The sequence below is a fragment of the Chlamydotis macqueenii genome, chromosome 3 (assembly GCF_036417535.1).
Source record: "Chlamydotis macqueenii isolate bChlMac1 chromosome 3, bChlMac1.mat, whole genome shotgun sequence".
Taxonomy (NCBI): Eukaryota; Metazoa; Chordata; class Aves; order Otidiformes; family Otididae; genus Chlamydotis; species Chlamydotis macqueenii.
In genome coordinates, this window is record NC_141558.1 from 25,330,249 (window position 1) to 25,354,159 (window position 23,911).

General features: G+C 34.8%; 2 protein-coding genes across 8 annotated transcripts in view; one reads left to right on the forward strand and one right to left on the reverse strand.

Annotated features, from left to right (window-relative positions):
• The window catches only part of MCPH1 (microcephalin 1), a 134,084-nt gene that overhangs the window by 41,353 nt on the left and 68,820 nt on the right, over window positions 1-23,911 (forward strand). For all 4 annotated transcript variants that reach the window (XR_015258073.1, XM_086743983.1, XM_086743984.1 and 1 more), the window contains 2 exons: window positions 3,423-3,585; window positions 10,024-10,101. Coding sequence is in view for 3 of the 4 variants with exons in the window: in XM_086743983.1 (XP_086600109.1) it covers window positions 3,423-3,585; window positions 10,024-10,101 (241 nt within the window). In the remaining variant the exon portion in view is untranslated. The remainder of the gene's footprint in view (window positions 1-3,422; window positions 3,586-10,023; window positions 10,102-23,911) is intronic.
• Window positions 13,357-23,911, reverse strand: part of ANGPT2 (angiopoietin 2) — a 42,840-nt gene continuing 32,285 nt past the window's right edge. For all 4 annotated transcript variants that reach the window (XM_086743990.1, XM_086743989.1, XM_086743988.1 and 1 more), the window contains 4 exons: window positions 19,857-19,958; window positions 19,165-19,331; window positions 16,071-16,201; window positions 13,357-14,672 (listed from right to left, as the gene is read on the reverse strand). In XM_086743990.1, the coding sequence (XP_086600116.1) occupies window positions 14,512-14,672; window positions 16,071-16,201; window positions 19,165-19,331; window positions 19,857-19,958 (561 nt within the window). In that variant the 3' untranslated portion in view covers window positions 13,357-14,511. The remainder of the gene's footprint in view (window positions 14,673-16,070; window positions 16,202-19,164; window positions 19,332-19,856; window positions 19,959-23,911) is intronic.

Here is a 23,911-nt window from a genome sequence, read left to right on the forward strand (position 1 = left end):
GATAATCTTGTTATGCCTGTACAAAAGTAAATTTATCTTTGGGCTGTGTGTTACTTTATTTCATTCTATATTCTAGGTAGAACACATACATACATGTATTTGTTGTTGCTGTCTATAGTATCTGTGTATGTTTGTGTTGCTGTGATGCAAACTGAAGTAATTGTTTCATAGGTGAGCTCAACAGGACTTTGGAGCAATGAAACTAAAATCTTAGGCAAGTGTTTATTTTTTTCTGAAGGAAGTGTAAAAAGGAATTTTATGTAATAAATGGTTCAGACTTCGAGCCCAAGAGTTAGCTTTTTCCCCATACATTTTAATTATTTCTATTTTTAAAAGTCATAATCTGAAACATCAATTAAAAATGTTTTCTTTCATATAAATAGTTGCTGAAGAAATATCAGTTGTAGGCTTTTTAGCCACTTAGTTTCAAAACATTGGAAGCAGCTGCCACTGCATATTTTTGGGGAGAGTTAACAATGTTCTGGCATGCTCTTATCGTTCTCTTAATAGTCTTACAGCATAAAGAACATCCAACAAAAACAGTATTTTATTCTACACTTGCTTACAGTTTTTTTAATTCTTTTTCAAAACTCAAGATATTTCTACTACCCACAAATCTGTTTCAGGTTTGAAGTAATTAAATCTTGACAGTTATACAGAAACAGTATTCAGAAACAGCACTTACTAGCTATCCTTTTAGAAATTCTTTGTAAATAATAGAATAGTTAGGATTGGAAGGGACCTTTAAAGGTCATCTAGTCCCTGCAAGGTCATCAACTCCCCTGCAAGGAGCAGGGACATCTCCAACCAGATCAGGTTGCTCAAAGCCTCCTCCAACCTGGCCTTGAACGTTTCCAGGGATGGGGCATCTACCACCTCTCTAGGCAACCTGTTCAAAGTTCTACCACCCTCATTTAAAGTATTTTATTCCTAATATCTAATCTGAATCTACCTCCTTCTATTTTAAAACCATTACCCCTCGTCCTATCACAACAGGCCCTGCTGAAGGGTTTCTCCCTGTCTTTCCTGTGGAGCCCCCTTTATAGTTACTGGAAGGCCACTATAAGGTCTCCCCAGAGCCTTCTCTTCTCCAGGCTGAACAGCCCCAACTCCCTCAGCCTATCCTCATAGGAGAGGTGAATGGTTTTCAATAGTTATTAACAAGTATAATAATATATGTTTAGAAACATAAAATGGAATTATTGCTTTTCTTTTATTTAATGTGACTGGATGCTAGTAACACCAAGACTATAAAATGCACTTTGCAAGTCATGCAGTACAGATCGCTGTGGGGGAGGTAAAGATAATAGCTACAGTTCAGATAGAAGTAGTGGAAAATAGAGGCTGTGATCTGCCTAAAAGAAGAGAACAAATCCTGGCAGATCTGGGGAAAAAGTTATTTTGTTGAAAGAGATCATTAATATATTATTTCTTTTATGTTGCTTGTAAGTTGATTTTTCCCACTAGCCAATTAATATTTCATTAAATAAAAAGGTCTGGTGATAACAATTGTTTTTCTTCAGAACTTCTTCATCAAGGTTATGCTTTTGGCTGTCTACAGTTGTAGGCATTCATTGACCTGTAAATGGGTGAAGGGAATAGGACTGAGTTAAAGTTCTGAAAGAACTGAAGAACACAAAATAGTCCTCCAGAGTGTACAACCTAATGGCCAAAAGCCAATTCTGCTGCCCAGTAGCTACAGCCTCAAAAGTGATTCATTAGAATTTAAATTTAAAGATCATGAGTACGGTGGTTTCATGGCATCAGGTTTTGAGATTATATTAAATGCTGCTCACTGATTCATAGCCAACAGCTACTTGGTTTTCTGAATAAAAAAAAAAATCAGTGAAATTTTGCTGTATATTTGCATCTGTCAATTTTTGCAGCTGACTGAAGTATAAACTGGGGAGTTTTCACTGTAATTTATAAGACATCCTAGATTCAATTCTTGCACAACAGGACTTTTTCCTCTCATTGTAAGGAATTTTGTGTAAGCACAAGAAAGAACTGAGAAAAGGTTTAGGCAGAGCATGGAAATAATGCATCCCCTGAGCATGCAGTGTGGGCAGGGCCATACTTTATGGGTTGCAATGTTGCAAAAACTTGTAGGCTATATCAAGTTAAAACTCATAAAATCAAAAAGGAATAGTAAATATTCTAGTAACACTCAAAGCCATATAGCCAAGGCCAGAATTCACACTGGAGTGAGGGTCAGTGGTTTGATTTTTTTAATACAATATCACTTTTTGACTTAAATCTGGAGTGAATTTGCTACACTGTTTTTATTATTCCAATATTTGTTTGAAACTACTTAAAAAATAGATTGCTCTGTTTTCTGTCAAGACTTTTTTTCAGTTTTGTTAGACTTCCTCTATTTAGTGTTTGCTTTAGCTGGGGTATTTTGGGAGTTTTAACTAGTTACTTTGGAGTGAAATGTAAAAGTAACCCCAGAGGGTTCCGGAGATGTTCTGAGTCTGCTCACATGATGTCAGCAATTAACGTAAACGTTTTACCTGAGAGGATCACTGTTGTGATAGATGTGACTGTGTTCAATGTTGTGCTTAATTGTTTTATCTTGTGTAGCATACGATGAACGTTTCCAAGTCTGCCAGGTCAAGCAGAGAGGGCACTGGAACTGGGATTTCATTTACAGATTTTTAATGATCACTTATAATAATGGTTTATAAAAATAATCACTAATAAGAACAGTAAATTATTCTCATGCAATGGCTTTCCTCTAGTGATACCAAGATGTCATTGTTTTCACCATGATATATTTATGTGCTTCAGCATAGCTATGTAGAGAACTCAAATTAGAATTCCAGTTATAGGTGGCCATTCTGGATTTTATATTTAATTTTATATATTTAATTATAATTGTATTTAAGAATAAGTGAATTTTTAATTGAAACATTGGCTCAGAGGTATAGGTAGCAAGCCAGAACTTTAGGACTTCTCTCTAAATTTAGACACAGCATTTTATTCAGATGCTGAAAATCTGGTGCTTCCTAATGAAAACCTCTTAGGAGAGTGCTGTGTGTAAGTGTTTACATTCCCTGGTAATACTTTTTTGATAGCACTACAAAAGCAACCAAGAATGAGGCTCTGTTGTACTAGGCATTGTACACAACAATGTTAGATAATTCCTAACTAAAAAGCTTCTATTTAAACAGACAAGATAGATGTGGGCAACAGAAGAGCTTTGATGTGCAAGTAGATATGATTGTGTGATGACAGAAAAGGGTCTGTTTGGACTCTATGGGGAGGCTCATGAATTTAGGGCTAGCAAATAGGTAGAGGCTCAGTGAGAAAAGGATAAGAAATGAGGTGAGTTTGAGTTAATTTATGTTGTGTGTAAATGCTTTTACGATTCTGCATATCCATTCAGCTTTGTATGTTTTTTTCCCTTTTCTTCTTTTTAGGAAGCAAAATATAGTAATTCAGGTGGTGAATAAACTTGGAGACTTTTTGTTCTCAAATGACGTATGTGAAACAACAAGTCATGTGGTGACGGGGAGTCCTCGTCGTACCTTGAATGTTATGCTGGGAATTGCTCGTGGGTGTTGGATTGTTTCATATGAATGGGTAAGAAATAGTTTTTAATTTTACTATAGAATAAATTAACTTCATTTTATGTAGCTGAAATATCAACCACATAACCATGCTTGTGTCCGTGCTACGTACAATGGTGCGATGTTCAGATATGCAGGCTTGCCTAGAGTTAGTTCAATTGGAGGAAGTTTGTCTCTCTGAAGCTCTGTTACCATGACTCACAGTCTTTCAGTACTTCATCTAACCAAAGTATTCCTGTATTGTACCTCAGTTTGTACTTTAAAAATGCCTGAAGTCTCATCTAATGGATGAGAAACTCATGTCACATGTATTATTTTTCAACAGATTAAAGGCCGAACAAGCCATTTCTGCTCAACATCACATTATTCAGTTTGAATTTTTCAAATAGTGATTTAATGTATTTTTGTGGTGTTCTGAAACATATATTGTGTTCAGTGTTGGTATAAATGAAGGGGAATTATGAAATAATTTTCTGCATAGTGGAAAAACTGTAAAATAGGACAAAAATTAAGGATAGATATTTGTAGAGGAGTAGTTTAAAAACTTTAATTTACCTAACTGATTCCCAGATGTCCAGATCAAAAATCACTGTATATCGTCAAAATTTCTTGTAGGTTGCTACATAAAGTTACCAGGCTGTTAACATAGAGACAAGATATCAATGACTTGCTGTATGGAGTCTGGCTGATAGGGAGTTCGTTCTCTTCATTGCAGCCTGTATGGTGCTGAGTTTCAGACTGGTAACCAAACCAGTGTTGATAGCACACCAGTGCTTTAGCTGTTGCTGAACAGTGCTTACACAGTGTCAGGGTGTTCTCTGTTTCTCACACTGCCCCACCAGCAAGTGGGCTGGTGGTGCACAAGAAGTTGTGAGGAGACTCAGCTGGGACAGCTGACCCCAACAGATCAAAGAGATTTTTCCATACTGTATCCAACTCTAACCATTCTGTGATTCTATGTATGACATCACGCTCAAATACAAAACTGAGTAGGAGTTTTTCCAAAGCATGGGCATTGATTTGCTGGTAAGAATGATTACTTTTACATCACTTAGGGGTTTTCTTTACCTCTTTTTTTTCCCCTTCATTTATTAACTGTCTTTATCTTAACCCACAAGGTGGGGTTTTTTCCTTGCTTTTGCCCATCCAATTCTCTTCCCCATCCTGCTGCAGCTGGGAGTGAGCAGTGGCCATGTGGGGAGCTTACATGTCAGGCCAGGATTCAACCACCTCAGTTGCTCACTGTGATAATAGAGATTAACCACTCAATCTTACATTGCTTTCCTAATGTTTCCAGAGAAATAAAACAGAGCTGTTGGAATTTATGTGGAAACAGCTCTTCATAGAAAAGTCTTTTCTCTTCTATAGAAGAATAACTTTAAATTTCCTGGTTTCTTTTTTCTTATAAATACTTTAAAATTTGGTTGTGGGCTGAAAACAAAATAAACAACTGATGGCTTTTTGTTTTCAAGATATCTGGCACTTACCAGTGTGAAGCTTATCCTACATGATATACAATGAAGAATCTGAAGAATCTGTTATGATACACTTGGGGGTTTTCAGAACTTCTTGGTGATTAACTTCCCTTGGAATAAAGGAGTTTGCATCTTTGGTCACCTTAATGATCCAGCAATGTGCCTTTGTGGCAGAAAAAAAATGCCAATAGTATTCTTGACTGCATTAAGAGGAACATATTTGAGCAGGAGTTTGGACAAGACAATCTTCACAGGTCCATTCCAACCTCAAGTATTGTATGATTCTATGCATCTATGAATTAAATAGATTGAAATATCTGTCCCACATTTAGCTTTGTATGGAGTTTCAAACAGCAACAACATATTTGCTATAAGTTACTTTCTCATAACAGAAGAGTCAAACCTGAAAGCTGTGTATTTACTTCAGAAAAAAAAAAGATTTAAATAACTACTAAGGTAACTAAAGATGTAGATGATTACTACAAAAATCAAGTGAAATAATTTCCTATTTTATAGATAAGGCCGTATTTGAATAATCAGTATTCTGGCTATTGCTGTCCTGGAATTTCATTGCTCATTCGATGCACCGCACTTCTATTAATCAGTCCATGGTGAAAACATCGTTTCTTAACATTTTAAGAAGCTGAAATATTATGTACCACTGCCTTTGGACTTGTAACATGGGGAGAGAATTTAGGCTGCAATGTTTTTATTTCTTCGGAAAAAAAAATAAAATTACCTTTTTAAAGATGCATGTTGGAGAAATATCAAATTTACTGTTAGGCATTTAATCTTCATAGCACTCCCTTTACATATATTTCAAGGTGAGTTATTCAAGTACAAGTACCATAGGATCATTCAGTGCCCTAGCTGGATGGGTAAGAGGCCTTAAATAATGACTAGTCATGCAGTGTGTTTTCAGACCCTTAAGCACTTTGTTTGACATCATTTTTAAAATTCACACTATATAGTGTGAATGAAAGAACATAGCTGATACGGATATGCAAAGGAGAAGTTCGCACCAAAGCTAACCTTGTGGCTGTATAACCTTGTGGCTGTATTACCTTCTGGCTGTATAACCTCCAGGACACCTGTTGGAGCTCCATGGCATACAGATTGGCTGCTACTGAATTAGATAAAATAGCCCATCCTTGAGGACAAAGTAACAGAAGATTGATCAACAGGAGTCTGGAGGCCAAAGCCAAAGGAAAACATTATTTAAGACTGTAAAAAGTCCGCAGAAGAAAGCATGCTTTTCCCAGTCTGCTCTTCACTCCCTATTTCCTCCTTTCTTATGTTTTCCACGACCATTCTACAGTATCCGATATACGTAATGTCTCAGTGTTATGTGCTGTATTGTCTTAACTTTCGATATTCCTATATCCAGCATGCATGCTTGATCTTTACTGCTTTAAGTTAAATCTTCTTTTGTAACTGCGCATTTGTAACTGTAGATAGCTCTTCTCAGTCTGAAGTATTTCAGCTTTTCTTAGTCCTTTTCCACATTCTAAGGAACTGTTGAATATGAAGATATTACCGACTTAACAAGAAGTAGTAGTTTACTCAAGAATAATATTGCAAATCATAACTTGTTTTTATCCTACATGAATTTGAAGCATTTTTTTAGTGTTGCTGTGAAAATATACGGGTTGAAAATTTGTCTTGGCCAAAGTCAGAAGCAAACATTCAGTGACTTAGAATGGAGAGCTCTTGCCTCCGTGTTCATGAAAACTGAATGTTTTAGTGAGTGGTGACCTAATTATTTACTTCAGGACCTGTTAATGAACTCTGTATCTAATTTTCTTTTTATCTAGGAAAGTAGATATGATGCCTTTGTACTCAATTCCAGAGCCACGATAGACAAGCATTAATCAATCTTTTGTTAAGATAAACAAAATTCATTTCTAAACAAAATTCTGTAAATAATACAAGGATTGATAGAGGTTGTTACTGTAAAATTGGCCTGGAAAATGAAATGGAATTACTTAATCATAACTAGTCTTTTGAGTTTGCTTTATTCTATTTGGGTTGTTTGCCAGTTACTCTTGGTACAAACATCATTCTGGTACTATAAGGACATGATGTACACATACGCATGGTACATCTGTTCCTGCTCAAGATTATTTATGAAGAAATTATTTTCATGCAACATGTCTCTAAGAATTGCATCAGAACTTAAAATTTTCTTAGTTCAGTTAAAGTTGATTTATACTGTGATTAAGAGAGAACTGACTTGGATTAGCAAGTTCTTTTATTTGCAATAAATATATACAGCTACAAGTATAAAGCTAACATTTAAATATTCTTATTGTAAATTGTAAAAAGCAGTTGTAAAAAATATACACAGATACCACCTTAAAATTTGTAACTTAAAATCCTAAGTTGCACTATTAACTCCATATTTTTAAGAAGTTACTATACTTCTCTTGGCTAAAAGCAGCAAGGTGTTATTATGTTTTGACTGTTTTTTAAAGGTAATTGATTTAATAATGTGCTTAGCTCTTATTTTTAGGTTTAGTATGATATAATGACTACAGAAATAATTTTCTCTTTTTGTACAACTGTTGCATTTTCAAATATTTGGTTGTGTGTTTTCTAGAAGTAAACATAGTATTCTTTGTGGGTTTTTTAAATGAAGTTCAACAATAAGTTTGAAGATGTGCTGCTTTTCAATATGAACAAAAAAATCACTGTTCACTTCCACTGGCCTGCAAAATTATACACCTCGCCTCACAAGTGAAACAGCAGTTGCCACGTCATCTGAAGCACTGACTTTTGCAGCAGTTCATATAAGAGGTTGCTGGTTACCCTGAAAGTCATCAAGCATATGCTACTTTGCACTAAAGATTACAGAACCTGGTTTTGATAAAAATATTACTTTATAAATTCAGTTTGTAAGTTGCTTCTTGTAACACCAGATTTTGGGTAAAAGAGCACTTTAAAGGAAGTTTTTTTTTTCCTAAAAAGAATTAGGCCATCTTGTAAGAGTCACATTACTAGTTTATAATCAGTCTGTTCAGCTTAGAATCTTGTTTGGTTAGTGAGCTGTCATGTTATAAAGGATGACGTTATCATGCTTAATATCTAGTATGCCAATTTTTGTCAAAAAGGGGAACATTTCATAGCACTGCACCCCAAATTTTATGAGGTAAAGTTTTACAATTTAAACGAAAACTAATATTGTATGGATTTGTACAGCGTCTTCTTCCAACAGAAGAAAAAAAAGTACAGGATATTTCAGTTAATTGTGAATCAAGCATGGCAATGATTTCACACACTGATGAAATTCAGCTTGTTCCAAGGTGAATAATGACAACAGTTCGATGGTGTGTGGCTGTGCCAACAGTAAGAAATCTATCTGAAATGATGAGAGAACTACTTAGGGAAAATATTACTGCCAGAGGTAAAATTATCCTAAACATAGGTATTTACTTTCTAATAAATTCCATATATCCCATTTTGGGAGTATACATAACTTCTTGTTCATTTAATGCTACCTGTTGCTGTAGGAGCAGCAGGAAATTGGGGAGCTGCTGTGATTTTGAAGGTTGCATGTATCAATCCTGCTGTCTCTCAGTAGGTAACAATGCTTTTTTTTACTCTTACTTAAGGCTTTTCAATTGGCAACTACAGGAAGGGTGTTGCAAAGCTCAAATATCTGTAAAAGGGGAAAGTTGTTGAATTGCGTGCCAGTGGACAAACTTGGCAAAGTACTTACCAGTCTTTTACCTGTGCTTTATGGCTCACCTCACACTGATGAAGCCAATGAGGAGGATAAACTCCCCTTCCATCAGTGTGTATTTCAGAATTTAGACTAACTAGAAATTAGTAGGAAAAGGCCCTTTATATGACTGAAGGGCAGAGCCATGGTAGGAACTTAAGTCTTTTTCCATTTTGCCATAAAGCCAATGCTTTTACCACTTGAGCGATAGTCTCTGAACACTCTTTGTGAGGCTTTTAATATTATAGTCTACCAGCTGCAACTTATAATGATAAATTGTTTTGAAGAATAGTTTAGAAAATCAGCCCTGGAAAAAATGCTGGATGGAATAGTTTTGGGAAAATTTTACCCCCCAAAATATTAAAAATAGTGTATTTCAGAAATTAAAAATATAACCATTTCAAGTAGGTTTTTTTTCTGTTAACTGTTTTGTGATAGCCCCGATGGGAACAGAACTCTGAAAACTGTCCAAAGTGCCAGGATTGCTAGTCTCCAAGTATCATACCAATCCAGTGTTTGAGCTCAGTTGAAAAAAAAAAAAAATCATGTATATGTCAGGCAGTCAGTACTCTGCACTGTTACTAACCTTTTTTTTTTGTGCTCTAGAATATGCAGTTGTCAGAGGAGGATACCAAAGAGAATTAAATGCAGCTTTTCTTCTTTGCAGGCTGATTCACATACATAATATAGATTATATCAAATGGTTTCATAATCCCAGTCAGTAGTAGGGGTTGATACTGATCCAATATTGATCAACATCTTCATTTATGATCTAGATGGTGGGGCAGAGTGCACCCTCAGCAAGTTTGCAGGTGTTGCAAAACCGTGAGGAGTGTTTGATACACTAGATGGGTCTTCCCATTCACAAGGACCTTGACAGGCTGGAGAAACGGGCCAACAGGAACCTCCTGAAGTTCAGTGCTGAACTGAACCAAGAGAACAGAACTGATGGAGTATGACTTCCCTTTTCAAATCTTTGCTCTACTTTTATGTATCATGATGCAAAAAGTTCACTTTTCTAATATCCTCATTAGGTTTTGAAATTTAATGTAGCTATACGTAGAAATATGACTTTGGTATTTTAATGGTTTATTTGAATCTTTCTGATTGCTTGATTTTTCAGAGCATACTCATTTGGTATGAGTAAATGAAATATCAAACCAACTATTGTAACTGTACTGTTATGTCTAACTACGCATTCAAAGGGTTTGCCATTTTAGAAATTATAAGAGTTCTACTTATTGCTTAATTTTAGGTTCTATTGTCTCTGGAATTGGGTCATTGGATCTCAGAAGAACCATATGAACTTTCATCCAGCTTCCCTGCAGCTTCTGTAAGTTTAATGGCCCTTTAAGCTTGTGAACTTTCTTTTGTTTATCTGGAAAATGATTGGACCTCTAAATAGGTTTTGTGAACAAAAAGGCCTACTAGAAAAAAAAATGCTTTTTTAAAGCAAATACTGTATGAAGTTATTTTTACCTTTGTCCACTACTTTTTGAAGTATGTGCAAACACTTTAATATGAATGGAAAATGCAAAAAAAAAAAAAAAAGATGCACCAATTAACATCTGAATGTATTAGCTTCTCATTTAAGTACAAATTTATTTGTGCCATATCTTATTTCTATCTGTGCTTGTATATAAACTGGAAAGGCATGTTATCACCTAATGGCAAGATTATTTAGGTCAATATTTTCAGTCCAGAAATTATTTTGGCAATGGAAAATTACTATGGGCTTCTAAACTACTAAGTAGGTAAAATAAAGCATTTTTCCTGACTTTAATGATCATTCTCAAGTACTGAATTGTGAACTAGTGCAAAAGTGTGTATGTGGGGGCATGCTGTATCTGTGCAGGTCCATGTGTTACAATTGATTAAACAGTAATTTTATTTTGGTTTTAAAACAAGTAGGATTCTAGCAGGTTACTAGTCAATCACACTAACTGTTTCAAAAAAGGGTTTACAATTTATTTCATGTTGTAGCAGCTAGTTAAATATATTATCACCTGCTACATGTTTCTCAAAGTTTCATATGGGCTTTGAAGAATGAACATTTAATGGGGTTTCAACTTTATATTTACTATAATTTTATGAACTGTTAAGAACTTATTTTTAACATTCTTTCTAAATCTATAATTTATGTTAATTTACATGTTCAACATGAATACTTTATTTCATAAGTTGCATATTCTCAGTGTAGGGAAACTGTAACAGTTACTCTGAAATAAGCGCAGAGAAATTAATCATCCATTATAAGGCAGTATTTTTTTCTCAATAGAGGAGGTAGATGTTTTTATATAGCAAATATATTAAGAATTGTAAAACTTAATGAGAAAAATAAATAAGAAGCATGTTCTTTTTTTCACCTTTTCTGTATTTGTATGAAAAAAGAACATACTACTTCAGATAGATTGAGCTGGTTTGAGTTTTCTGTTTGTTCTCCGCCTACCTTCGTTAATAACCAAGTATGTTATCAGTACCAACTTACATAGCATTCTTCGGAAGTGATACCTGCTGGGGTTCATTTTTAGATTCTGTTTACAGTTTTTATGCCTAAAGCAGAAGTAAGAAGGGCTTGAGAGACAGTGATAAGATAAAGTTGAGGGAGGTTACGATCGTGCTGAGAAACTGCATCGCTTCTGTTTGCAGTGTGGTCCTCTTGCAGAGGAACAAAGTCAGTGTCCAAGGTGGTATTTCTATCACATTTCCAATCATTCCCTTCTTCCCAGTCATTCTGGTTTCTTAATGTAATAGATTCCTTATTTGAAAATACATTATTATTATTATTATTATTAGAGTATGAATGGAGTTTACATTTCCTTTCTTTTCTTGTTATTTCTTTTCTGCTTCCTAAGAAGTATTTAGAGAAAATGGAAAGGCATTCAAGTTTTATATACTGTTTATTTGATTACCAGAAGGAATTAAAAGAACAGGTTATCTTGCTGTTGTGCTTTAATTGTTAGTACCAAGTCCAAAACAGTGGTTGCAGCCTTCTTTTTCCTATTGTTGCATTCCTTATGAAGTGTCCTCTCACTTCACTTTGGCATTTGTAGTTTAAGCCATGCAATCTCATTTAGATAAAATGTCACTTTAAAACATATTTGCTCTAAAATTCTACATTTGTGTTGTTAAATTACTCCATTTTCCAAAAAAAAAAAAAAATTAAAAAGCCTTGCTAAACAATTGATCCATTCAATGTTTATGACAATATCTTCAATCCCAGAACAGTCATCAAAAAGCCTTTTGCCTTATACTTTTTCCAGAAAATTGAAGATAGCCATGCAATATTCAACTATTCTCGTTATACAGTGTTTTCTTACTAAAATAATGAAGGTTAATGTCAACCAGAAGTTAGCATTATTTTCCTTTGCCAGGTTGAGCATTCATACTGTGCCAGATTCCATTATGGTTTTTAAGAAGTTTTTTGGTGTTTTTAGATTATTGGGCTGGATATGCTTACTGTCTCAAATATTTGGAGTATTGTTTGAATAAATGCAGTGAAGCAGGAAATATCTAGACTCAGCATTTCTATTAAATTTAATAGAAACATAAAATATTTTAGATTAGAAGGGACCTCTAAAGGTTGTCTAGTTCAACACCCTGCTCCAAGGAACTTGTCCAGTCCACCCTAATGGTAATAAATAAATTAATTAAAAAGAAAATCCAACTATCTAAGTGGAATTTCCCCATTTCCAACCTGTGTTTGCTGGCTCTTGTCCCTGTCTCTTGTCTCATTGCAGTCCACATCCAAGAAGGGTCTGGCACTGTCTTCTCTGTGTCCTTGATAAGGTAGTTGTAGACAGCAGTAAGCTCTCCCCTTCCCCTTCTCTTATCCAGGCTGAAAAAGGCCAGCTCGCCTGGCCTCTCTTGCTGTCATGTGCTTCTTGGTAAGTCTAGCTCCTTTACTAGCTTGGTGGCCCTCTGCTAGACTTGCTCTTTAAGACCTTCTTAGAAATTCATGAAAGCAATTATGTGAAGTGTTGTTTTGGTTTTTGTTTTTTTTTAGTTTGGGATATGTTTATCCTTACAAGTTTGCTAGGAGAAACAATAAAATACTTAAACAGTAATCTTAGATTATTTTATGCAACTCTTCAGATGATGACTGTTAATTTACATTCATTAGATTTATTTAAAATCAGACCATGAAGTAATATTAGAATTATTTTTTTTTGTCTCCACTACCCTTTAGTAATGCTGACACATTTTCAGTGAAGAATGCTGGTAGTGTGACTGGTGGGGTACTGGGGTACTCTGATAGCGGCTTTAATGACTGTCAGTATGAAATGAAGAGTTTTCTTCCCTCTTTCTCAAAATTATTTAGTTTTTAAGATACAGTACCTTTTGTTAAGTAAGCCTCCAGAAATGTTGTGTCTGGGGTTTTTGTTCCAATATATGTTCTAATTTGAAATTATAAATTTACTTATTACTTTAAGGCAAAGACTAAGCATGAGAATTAAAACTTAATTCGGGGGAAAATCTACACAAAATTATCTTGTGTGATTTATGAAGAAGTATCTTCTCAATCTGAACTGCAGTGTACAGTACACAATTTTAAAGTATATAGTAATTAAAAGGAAAAAGGCAAAAATCACCCAGTAGAGTAATTTATTCACATTGTGTCATACATTGAGGGTCTACCTGCAGAGAATTTCTATGGGGAAGTCGTAACCTTACTTAAAAAAAATTCCCAACAGTATTACCTTAGATAACATTCAGATTTTTTTTTCCCTTTTTTTTAAATGTAGTAATTTGTATCTTAACTCGAGCATAAATTTATTTGTATCAAAGAACATGCATATGTTTTTCAGTTAGGTTATTTTTACAAAGCGTATAGATGTACTACAGCACCAGGTGATAACTGATTGTCATAGACAACCGGACATCTGGTGTTCATGCCGTTGTCTCCATTTATAAAATACTGATCAGTTATTTTACAGGTAAATGACAAGGAAAGGAAAAAAAGTGCAATCTTCATAAAAATACAAAGAAACAGATACTATATTGTAATTTGCAGGGATTTTCGTAACTTAAAGATAGTGACTGTAATAAGTACAAACTGAAAGAAATGGTGATTTTTGTACATGGTATTTCCCAAGAATAAATGCAAAATACTTAAATGCTATTTGTCCTCTGTTAAATAAAGTAATATAGGCTATTGGAAAAAATCCCTGAATAAAAGGATGAAGTTGTTTAGGAGACTACGGGGGGAAAGAATGTAGTCTTTAACTACAGTATTGAGCTAATTACAAGACAGTATTTTTTTTTATGTACATAAAAGGCAAACATGACACAGAGAGATAAATAGTTCTAGATCTAGTTAAGTGTTTTATATTAGAGTGACGTTTAAAGTTCAGCAATGAGGCAAAATGCGTATTTCTAAAACTATTTTAGGTATTTTTCACAGTTCCAGTTATTTACTAACACATACATAACATAAATGATCAGTAAAATCAAGTCCTTAAGTTATCTGGCAGTTTCTTGGATGTTCTCTTTATTCAGTCGCGTGGCCAAATCACTGCTGTATCAGGTTGATGCTTTAGACTTTGTGTCTGGTTGAATAACAGGAGCTTTAGCTGATCAAGGCTCTTGCAGTTCAGGAGTTGTACTAAACTGATCCCTTCAGAACACTAGCACATGTTTTCTGGGCTTGAAATTGAGACAAGTTGCAGATGTGTGTTTATATGCTTGGCAAATGAAGTCTTTGAAGACTATACAATACATAATTCACAGAATGCAAAAGCACTTAGAAATCTGCTGGTCGAATCATCATAGTCGTGGCTTTGAGAGAGTAGCCCGAGCCTTTCCAGTAGTACCACTTGATGCCATTGAACTTGTTGTTGTTCTGTCGTAATGGATAATACATTCCGTTCAGGTTAGAAGGACCACATGCATCAAACCACCATCCTGGGAGACAGAAAACAAAGAAAAACATCAGCAGAGGCAATTTTCAAAATAGCATATAAGGACACTTTGTTGTCCTGAAATGAGAAAGAAATCTAAACCCAGTTTTTCATTCTTATGATTTGGAAGTGTCAGTACAGAATACTTGCCTCAAACTCAGAAATGTATTTATATATTCACTACATTTTCTAGAAACTTATGTAATATATTGTAGTTTAAAACTGAGAAGGGATGGTGTTCAATCAAGCTTAATTTATTATCAATAATAAAACATTATTGTTGACAGTCTGAGGGCAGAACTCAGACTATAATGATACTGAGTCGTCTTCGGCTTTTATCTGCTCCTTGGTAAATTCCTGTTCTTCACAAATTTGAATGCCTTTCTTAATTCTTTTTAGAGGATTAACTTAGTTATCTGTTTCAGTTCTCCGTGCAGATCAGTTCAAAACCTCTGTGCTGAAACTTGGTAAGAAGGAAAAGGAGAAAAAGGCAGCCCAAACTTATTTTGTATCCTTATGGTCCTGACCTGTTAGTGGGTCATAAAGAAAATTTGTTTTTATTAATAAAATAGTATTTTTATACTTCTGTTATGATGGTGATAATGTGTGTGTCCTGTTTTGTAGGGCAGTAATCCAATTATCCTTTTGGATAAACTGAAGCTGTCTTTTGTCTTGGAACTTGTGCTATAGGGAAACGAACCATTGCTTAAGAGATAACAAGAAGAGAAGTCAAATTTACAAAACAGTTGTTTACATTTCAGAATGTGGAATTCTAGATTGACGTATTACAGAATGGCTTGTGTGGTTCAAGATAAAAATAACACCTAAAACTCCAATATCTAGTGAACAATCTTTAGAAAAAAATGTAGATATCTCATATATGTGATGTAACTTTGCCATTTCATAATTCTATTGAATATGGCATTAAATACTCCTACCCTTCTGTAGCATGTACAGTATACAGCAGCTTTTGGGAGTTTTCTTCTCCTCTGGATAGTTAGGGAAAGGGTTTGTGCCTAGAGAATCAGAAGCCATTTCACTGACAAAATGAATCTCTAAAACAGATTTTTAGAGGGGATTTAAGTGTTTTGATCTCTGAATGTTATCTCATTCCTTGGAAGAAGAATCTGCAGTCTCTGATTAGTTCCACAATTACAGACTTTTTTGTACCCCAGCTTTAGAGATATTTTCCCTTCCAGTTTTAACTTCTCTTGTTTTACTTTAACCTTTGTCAAGTGATAAAATATTTCACTTGGAGTCACCGTACCAGTGTTTCTATCTGTGAGTTTTGGACTTCTTCAATAGTCAAAATTTACCAAGTCAAAACTATCACCATTTATCTCATAAATAATTTCAGTGCCAATAAAAATAGGAAGACAAAGAAACAAAAAAACATTCCTACCTCCTGTTAGCATTTGTGAACATTTGCAAATACATTTGTCATTGTCTGCATCCTTTGTGCTAAAATCATTTCCTGGTTGGCTTATGCTACTTATTTTGCCTGCTGTCCCAGTAAGTCCTTTAAGGTAGATCCTGCAGAAGTGAGGAATGGAAAAACAATTATTCCATGGAAGTTAATGGTAATTGGTCTGCAAAATAATGATGGAATAGTGTGCAATAAATATCCTGTTCAAATAGTTGAGTTCTCTTCTGGCCACTGTACTGTTGTAAGCTGTTTTGCAGCATAATGTTTTTGTATGAGCAGAAATGGTCAGCACAATATTCTAATGGACAGCCTCCACATTTGTGGAGGTGATTTGTTTTGTTCCTGTTGTATTAGAAGGAAATGAGAGCAAGTAGATAACTCCTGGAATTTTTCATACAGCTTATGCATTTTTTTATACTGTAAGTATATTGTGTGCAATTATTTTTTTAAATCATGTTCAAAAGTTTAAACCAAAACTTTTTTTATTCCTGTTTTGCTGTTAACACAATATGGCAATGTAGCATTATAACTTTGCATCTGTGAGAGACAACAGCATTACCTGGACTACTAATTACCAACTAGTAACTGATATTTCAGGACTTTCTCAATATTTCTCTTTCCACTTTCCTAATTACTCTTCCTTTTCATATCTTTTATAGATTTATTAGTGTTAAATCATCACAGATATTTAAGTTTGCTTCAGTTCCCTGGCAAGGCAAGCTTTCAGTGGGGCTGCTACAGCTGGGATCTGCTCACACAGGTGCAGATTCAGTGTCAGTGGTGAGAGACACAGGGCACCAACCTGGGGAGGTGATTACACAGCTATTACTGTGTTACCTTGAACCGGAAGGACTTGAACCCTCTGCTCCCACAGCATCTCTTTGGTGATTGCATTTCTGTATCAAATAGCTCATCCTTCTCAGAGGTATTATATTAGTTTAAGGAGAAGATCTGACACTTTAACTTGTCCTGGTATCTGTCTTCATCTTGCATGTAATTCTCTGCTTATGATAAAAGTTGTCTTTGGTAGTTTAATAGATTATTTTAACCCATTTTATATCCCCTATTTGAAAATATTAAGAACGAATGACTTTTTCTTCATTTAAGTTTCAAAAGATCAGCTCATTACAGATTTTCTCAAAAATCTTTTTCAAAAAGTTAAATATTCTGTTTTTTCTTAAGGTGAGTTCAAAATTCTGTATGCCAGTTTCTAACATAAACGGTATTAAAAGGTCCAAGTATAGTGTATGAGCCTAGGCTTGATTTTCCAAATATCATTTGAAGTCTAATGTAAGAAGAGTATTATTCATTTATTATTATTATTCAATTTTTAAAAGTATGGCTTAGTATAACAGAAAATAAGAAGCAGTGGAAGTAAATTGAAATGAGAGGTTCTGATTGGATATCAGGAAAACCTTTTTCACCATGAGGACAGACAAGCAGTAGAACAGGTTTTGCAGTCTCCACCTTTGGAGGTTATCAAGACCCAACTGGATAAAGCCCAGTGGTCTGACCTCAGAGCTTAGAGATCAGGAACTTTGACCCAAACAAAGTCCATTCTGATCTCCATTTTTCTGTGAATCTATGAAATTTCAGTTTTATGGCCCAACTCATAATCTTTCCAGCACTGAGAATGTACTAATGTTTTTAATGTAGTGAAATATGTTATTTTTCTTTTTCATAATGTTAAATATATTCTTTAACCCCCTGCATTTTATGATGCATTCCATATTTGGCTGCATATTAAAATAAAGTGTCTACTTACAGACAACTATCTTAGTTTTCCATAATTATTTTTTAATATTGTAAATGGCCAAGAGTAATGACCCATTTTGAAAAGGTTGCCTTTATAAGTATTTTAAAGCATTACTTAAAAAAAAAATCTCTGCTGTAGATTCTGACTGATTCCAGATGAAAAAATATTTGCTTTGGAGTTGAGACAACTGTATACTACTAAGGCATTAAGATCTAATGTTTTAGGGGGGAAGATGCTGATAATTTTGGATTGCTTTGCATGTAAGATTTGAGTTTAAATAACAGCATCCATTTTCTCAGGTGTCAGATTGACTTTATTTACAACAAATAGGTGCTAGAAATCTTTGAGGAATTAATCTAAATTTAGGCAATTTTTCTGTCCAGCCACCTAAAGATCCTTATAAAGAAGCATTTCATGGACCATGTAGTGGAAAAGTATGTTAGACTGTAGATTCTCTACTTTCTTCTATAACCAATCAAACAGTATCTACTGCATTTACAGAGAGCCTGGAAAATGGAGTATGAACAGCCCATGTATTTCAGCTGTGGCTGATACTATTTCAAAAGGTGTAATACTATGATACTATTTAAAATGTACAATAATATTTATTTATATATAAAGTATTTATATTTTAAAATATATGCTATTTCCTATTTTAACCAAATAAGAAACTTTACATTATAGAGAATGATGGGAACATAAGTAACAGGTCCATTAATCTGGTGTTTAAATTGACAAGTCTGTTGGGGAGTGAGACTGGACATTTGCTATTAGCTTCATTTTCACAGGTAGGAGGGTTATTCTTTGAGAATCCAAGCCAGTGGGTCATGGAAGGAGAAAGCAGCATTACCTTAGTGTGCTCTTCATGACAACAGAACAGCTCCTACTGCCCACTGACTTAAGTGGAAAATCTCCTTGCAGTATTATTCCTCTTAGTCATCTCTCTTCCAGAAATGTATTTATTGTGGGGAATTGGGATTTGATAGCAACTGCAGATGGTTCCTACTGCCCTGAACACTGCACTGCCAATCCACTATACTGGCACACGTATCCTATCTTACACCATACCATCTCTTCGTCTTTGTGCATCTTGTGTGTTACGCTCACCCAGTGTGCACTAGTAAAATACACATTCTCTCTGTTGGAAAAAAATTGATTGTTTTAGGCAATAGGTGAAAAATGGAGCAAACATGATTTTCTGAGTGAACTGAAAAACTGTCATAATTTGTATGAAATAAGGTCATGCATCTACACAGTCCAGAATGATTATTATCAGCTTTTTTTTTTAAATTCAGATCTGATTTTTCTGCTTACCTGTATTTTAGTTCTTCACTTGCTAGAGAGAAGTGGTCATACAACGAATATGCCTCATTTCCTTCCCAGTCTTTCAGTTGTATTTTAAGAACATAACGCTTCTGATTAGTCAGTTGAGAAACAAACTCATTTCCCAGCCAGTACTCCCCAGCAGGATCACCAAATCCCTGTAATTCAAGTTGTATATTTAAATAGCTTTGTTTTGTTTTTTCTTTGAGTTTGAAATTATCACTTTGTCAGTTTTTAAGTTTAATAGTTTTCAGTCTGTCAACTAGGAATTTACTGTGTCTGTGAGGGTTATCGATCTGTAATATTTCAAAAAGTTAATTTCAGCAAAGACAAACTCAGGAATTTGAACTAGTGAATCAATATTACTTAGTAGATTTGGAGCAGTTTCTACTGTTACCACTAGAAACACAAATATAAATAACTCAAAAAATGTGGACATATCATAGAATCATGGAACAGTTGATTAAAGAAAACTGCAGTTTCGCTTTAAAAACAAACATCACACTTGCAAGTCTCCTTAGGCAAAGAACTTATACTACTCTGACATTTTCTACATGAACATCTAAGGACAAAGGCAACTTTTAAAACCTGCTTACATTCTAAGGCTGCAATTAATGTAACTTTATTATTTTAGATTGAAGATAATAATAACTAATATTAAGGCTTCAGAAAACATTGTTTACCATCTTGTACTCCTTCCATGTCCGGTGAAAGTCCACACTGCCATCTTCTCGTCTCTGGATAATTGTCCAACCTCCTCCACCAGCTTCCATGTCACAGTAGGCCTACCAAAGTGTGTAACAGCGTAAGTGCAAGCAGTCATGGGAAGACAAAAATACGAAGCATGTACTTTGTATAATTCTATACAGTGGCAAGTTTTAAAGTGTGCAAATGAAAAATGTATGTTAACCTAAAAATGCTGGTTTTCATAGCTTTCATACAAATCTGTTGTGGTTGTCCACAAATAAATGTGATTCCTCAGTATATATCACGCTTCACAGAATACAAATGATGCCTTAAAAACAGCTGATAGCTGGTGCTGAAAGAAGAAAAAAAAATGAATGTAGCTTCTGTTTCTATGCTTCCCTCTTGCACTGATATTGTTGTTAGTTTTCTGATGAAATATTTCTCCTAAAAGATGTTCTCACTTCATCTTTTTTGTGAGAGATCCATTCAAGTTTCCCATGGCTTGTCAAAGCACACATACTGTTAAATTCAGGCAGTGAACAAACTGAAAAGTGTTTTTATTTCCACTGTCATTGTTCAATGCCTTTGCAAATAGTCTGACCCCAAAGTTAAATCTAAGTGTAGAACAATTATTATCTGAAAGTTGAATCTTGAAGCCGTGTTATTATACAGATTGCAATGACTATCTTATATTCTAGAATGAAAAAGTAACAATTATAAGATGTTTCCAAATATTCATAAGTCATCTTTGATTTTACCAAGTTATTGCGAAGCATCTGAAAGGACTGACGGGTAATAGGCAGTTCACTGAACTGGGTTTTCGAATACCCAATAAATGCATCCCTGGCACAGTGAAATTCAAGTTTATAGGTGACTTGTTCAGTCAATTTAACAGTGGTCAAATATCATCGTTTATAGAAAAAGTTGTTGACTCTGAAGCTTCACCCCACTGAAATGACAGTTTAAGCAGCCAGATTTGAGAATAGAACTGTTGTACTCTTCCCTGAAACATGTAGTTTTTAACTACTTAGGGAGGGAAGCCAGGTATTAATTTACGTGGGCCACTGGTGCAGTCTGATATTGCTACTGTAGACGTTAATTGATGGTTTTGAATGTTACATGCAATTTCCTTGATGCCTGACATCTGAATTTCAATTCAGCTGGAATTATTATTTTGAAGATATAAATGCTTTGAAATAGCACTTTACTGAGTTCTAATGAGATTAAAGTATTATCAAACAGTGAATGACTGAATGTCATATGTAAAATATTCCTGTTACAGCCAGTATCATTTTGTATGTGAACAGTAAGACAACTACCTTCTATAGACACTATAGGCTCTTTGGGATAAATGCTGGGGTACTGCAAATTTGTTCCCAAAGGGAGAAGCGATTTAGTAGGAACTGAAACACAAAATAAGAAACTGAAGAAGAGAAGTCCATAAAAATCTCACATAAATTTTTCTTACCAGTAACGATTTTATCAATTTTATGTACATTTGGGAGTATAATTTTTCCACACCAAAAATTTCATGTCAGACGTGTAAGTGCTTCTGAAAGATGCCAGTTTTATGGCCTTGAAAAGGAAAATCCTTTTCTTTCTTGGGTGGAAAGCGTGGCACAGACAAAGGGAAAGTACTGGTTACATCATCTCCTTCCAGTGTCATAGTAACTGTTTTAAAAGATGAGAAATTATTGCTGTTTGAGATTTCAGTGTGCGTTTTCTAAGTGGTTGCACACTTGCTCCCTTGAACTAGCTAAAAAGTGAAAATTCTTTTTACTACCTATTAAGTACGCATCATACAGTGAAATGTCTTGCTTTCAGCCTTGACTGGCAGTCCAGAACCCTGCGTCTCACATGTGCAGCTTTGCTCATGAAACTGTTCCTTTGCTTTGCTTTGCTTTCCCTAGAAGTCAATTCTCTGACTAAACAAGATGAAAATATTTACTGTAAAAGTAGTAACTTCAAATTTACATAAAAGTTTGATTTTTAATTTGGGAAAAATAAAATCAATGAAGAAAAATGGCAGCAAAGACTACAGAAAGAAAATTAATTAAATATTTAATATATTTTTATTACTTTTTACTAAAAATACTGAAGAGAAATATCTATCTTCATAAGTCATTTTAAGGATGGAGATAGGCTGTTCAGTAAAACGGAAATTAAGGAAAGGATTTGCTTAGTTAAAAATAAACACAATAAATTGCTGTATCAGTCTGCAGAGGGAACAATTTCTTCATGATGTACATGAAAGTGAGGGGAGAGGAAGCATTTATTTGGACTGTAACTTCTTTTTTTAAAAAAAAAATCTTAATTATCCAGTAAAATGATAAGCGGATGAAGGCTTTCTCTAATACGCATTACTAGAAGAGAACTCTTCTGACCTTTCAGCCTAGCCTAGGTTTTGTATGCACAAGGAACATTTCATAAAACCAGCAAAAATAGATACCAAGATTAGACAGGCAGCAAGAGTCTTCAGACAGATGCCAAAAAGAATAAAGAGATTAGCCTCTCAAATTACAACAAATTGGCGGGGGAATATTTGATTTATCTTCTGAACTGCTTCAGTACTTACAGTTCTAGCAGCTGCAGCACTGTGAGAGCTAAGATCAGCTGCTTATGTTTTTCATTTTCAGATGAAGATCAGTGCTGTATTTTTGAAAATGCTGTAATGTATGTGTAACCAGAAGTAGTCCCCTTTCCAAAGATGGTAAGCACGTAAGCCGTGAGCAGTCAACTTGGTGTCTTCACTGACTAGGAAGCTGACTTTTAGAGCAAGGAATTTTTCTTCTTTTTTCTGCTACACTAGGATATTTGGGATGTAAGTGTTTTCAGACCTACTTTCTGAACGGTAAGTCTCTGGCTGAGTTATCAGGATGAAGATCCACTACAGTTTTTATACCAAAGCAAGTGTGGTTGCCACATCACTTCTGGCTGTTGTCTGAACACTTCTGAGTCACGATGCTCAATGATTTCTGTATTCTGCTTTCTCTAGCTCCTAAAGATGTGACTAGATAAGAATTTTAGTCTTGGTTTCCTTGTTCTGGAAAAAAATGACTACATGCATGGTTTATAATGTAATTTAACCTAATAACATTTACAGAAAAGAAAAAAACACAGATGATGAAACTTCTAAAATTCACCAAAAAAAACCCCCTCATCTGACCTCTTACTATATTGGAGAAGCTATACATATGTTCTTTTTTAATGCTTGGGGTTGGAAACAATTTGTTTATGTGTATTTTAGACATAAGGTCTATGGCATGGGCTCCTTTTGAAATGACTAGCTAGTTGTCTGGATGATCACTTTTTAGGAAAGTTATGCAAAACCATTTTCTTGGTAAATTCAAACTTGCCTAAATCACTCTCTGCAAGAAAGTTTTGGCTAAAAAGGCCTTGGCTTGTGTGTCAGTTCCAGGATGAAAATTCAGCTCAACAGGGGCAGAAATGGGGAAGAGCTTAGCACTGCTTCAGATGCTATTTTCAGATTTGGGGTAATATGTTGGTAATTAGTTGTTGTAACAGTTGAGCTAACATATTAGGGTCATCCAGTCTCCACTATTCTCCCTGGATAAGACCAGGAGGTTAATTGGTTCAGGTGACTGCTGTAAACATGAAGCCATTGACTTTCCATGCGTTTGCCTCTGCCACTTTTCGTTGTGTCAGCAGTCTTTTGCTGTTTTTCCTCAGTGTTTTGAAAAGGACTTAGCTTTTGTCCTGGTGCAGAACAGGAAAGCTTGAAAGTCTGAAAATATTAATGGAATGAAATAATTGTTTTCCTCTCGGCTCTCATATGCAATTCTATAGTTTTGGATTATGATGGGAGACAAATTAGTAAAGTGGGATCGGTTACAGATTACAGAGAAGTTGTTTATAAGCCTGCTGGGAGGTCAGAAGGTGTTACAAGAGGAAAAGATGAAAACATAAACAGCAGTGCAGCACTTTTGGCAAATCAAAAAGGTCATTCTGTTTCCTGGTCCGAGTAGCCATCCACACCATAAACAGCTGAAAATGGTGTAAGGTGTTGATTATCCCTAAACCTTCACTTCCC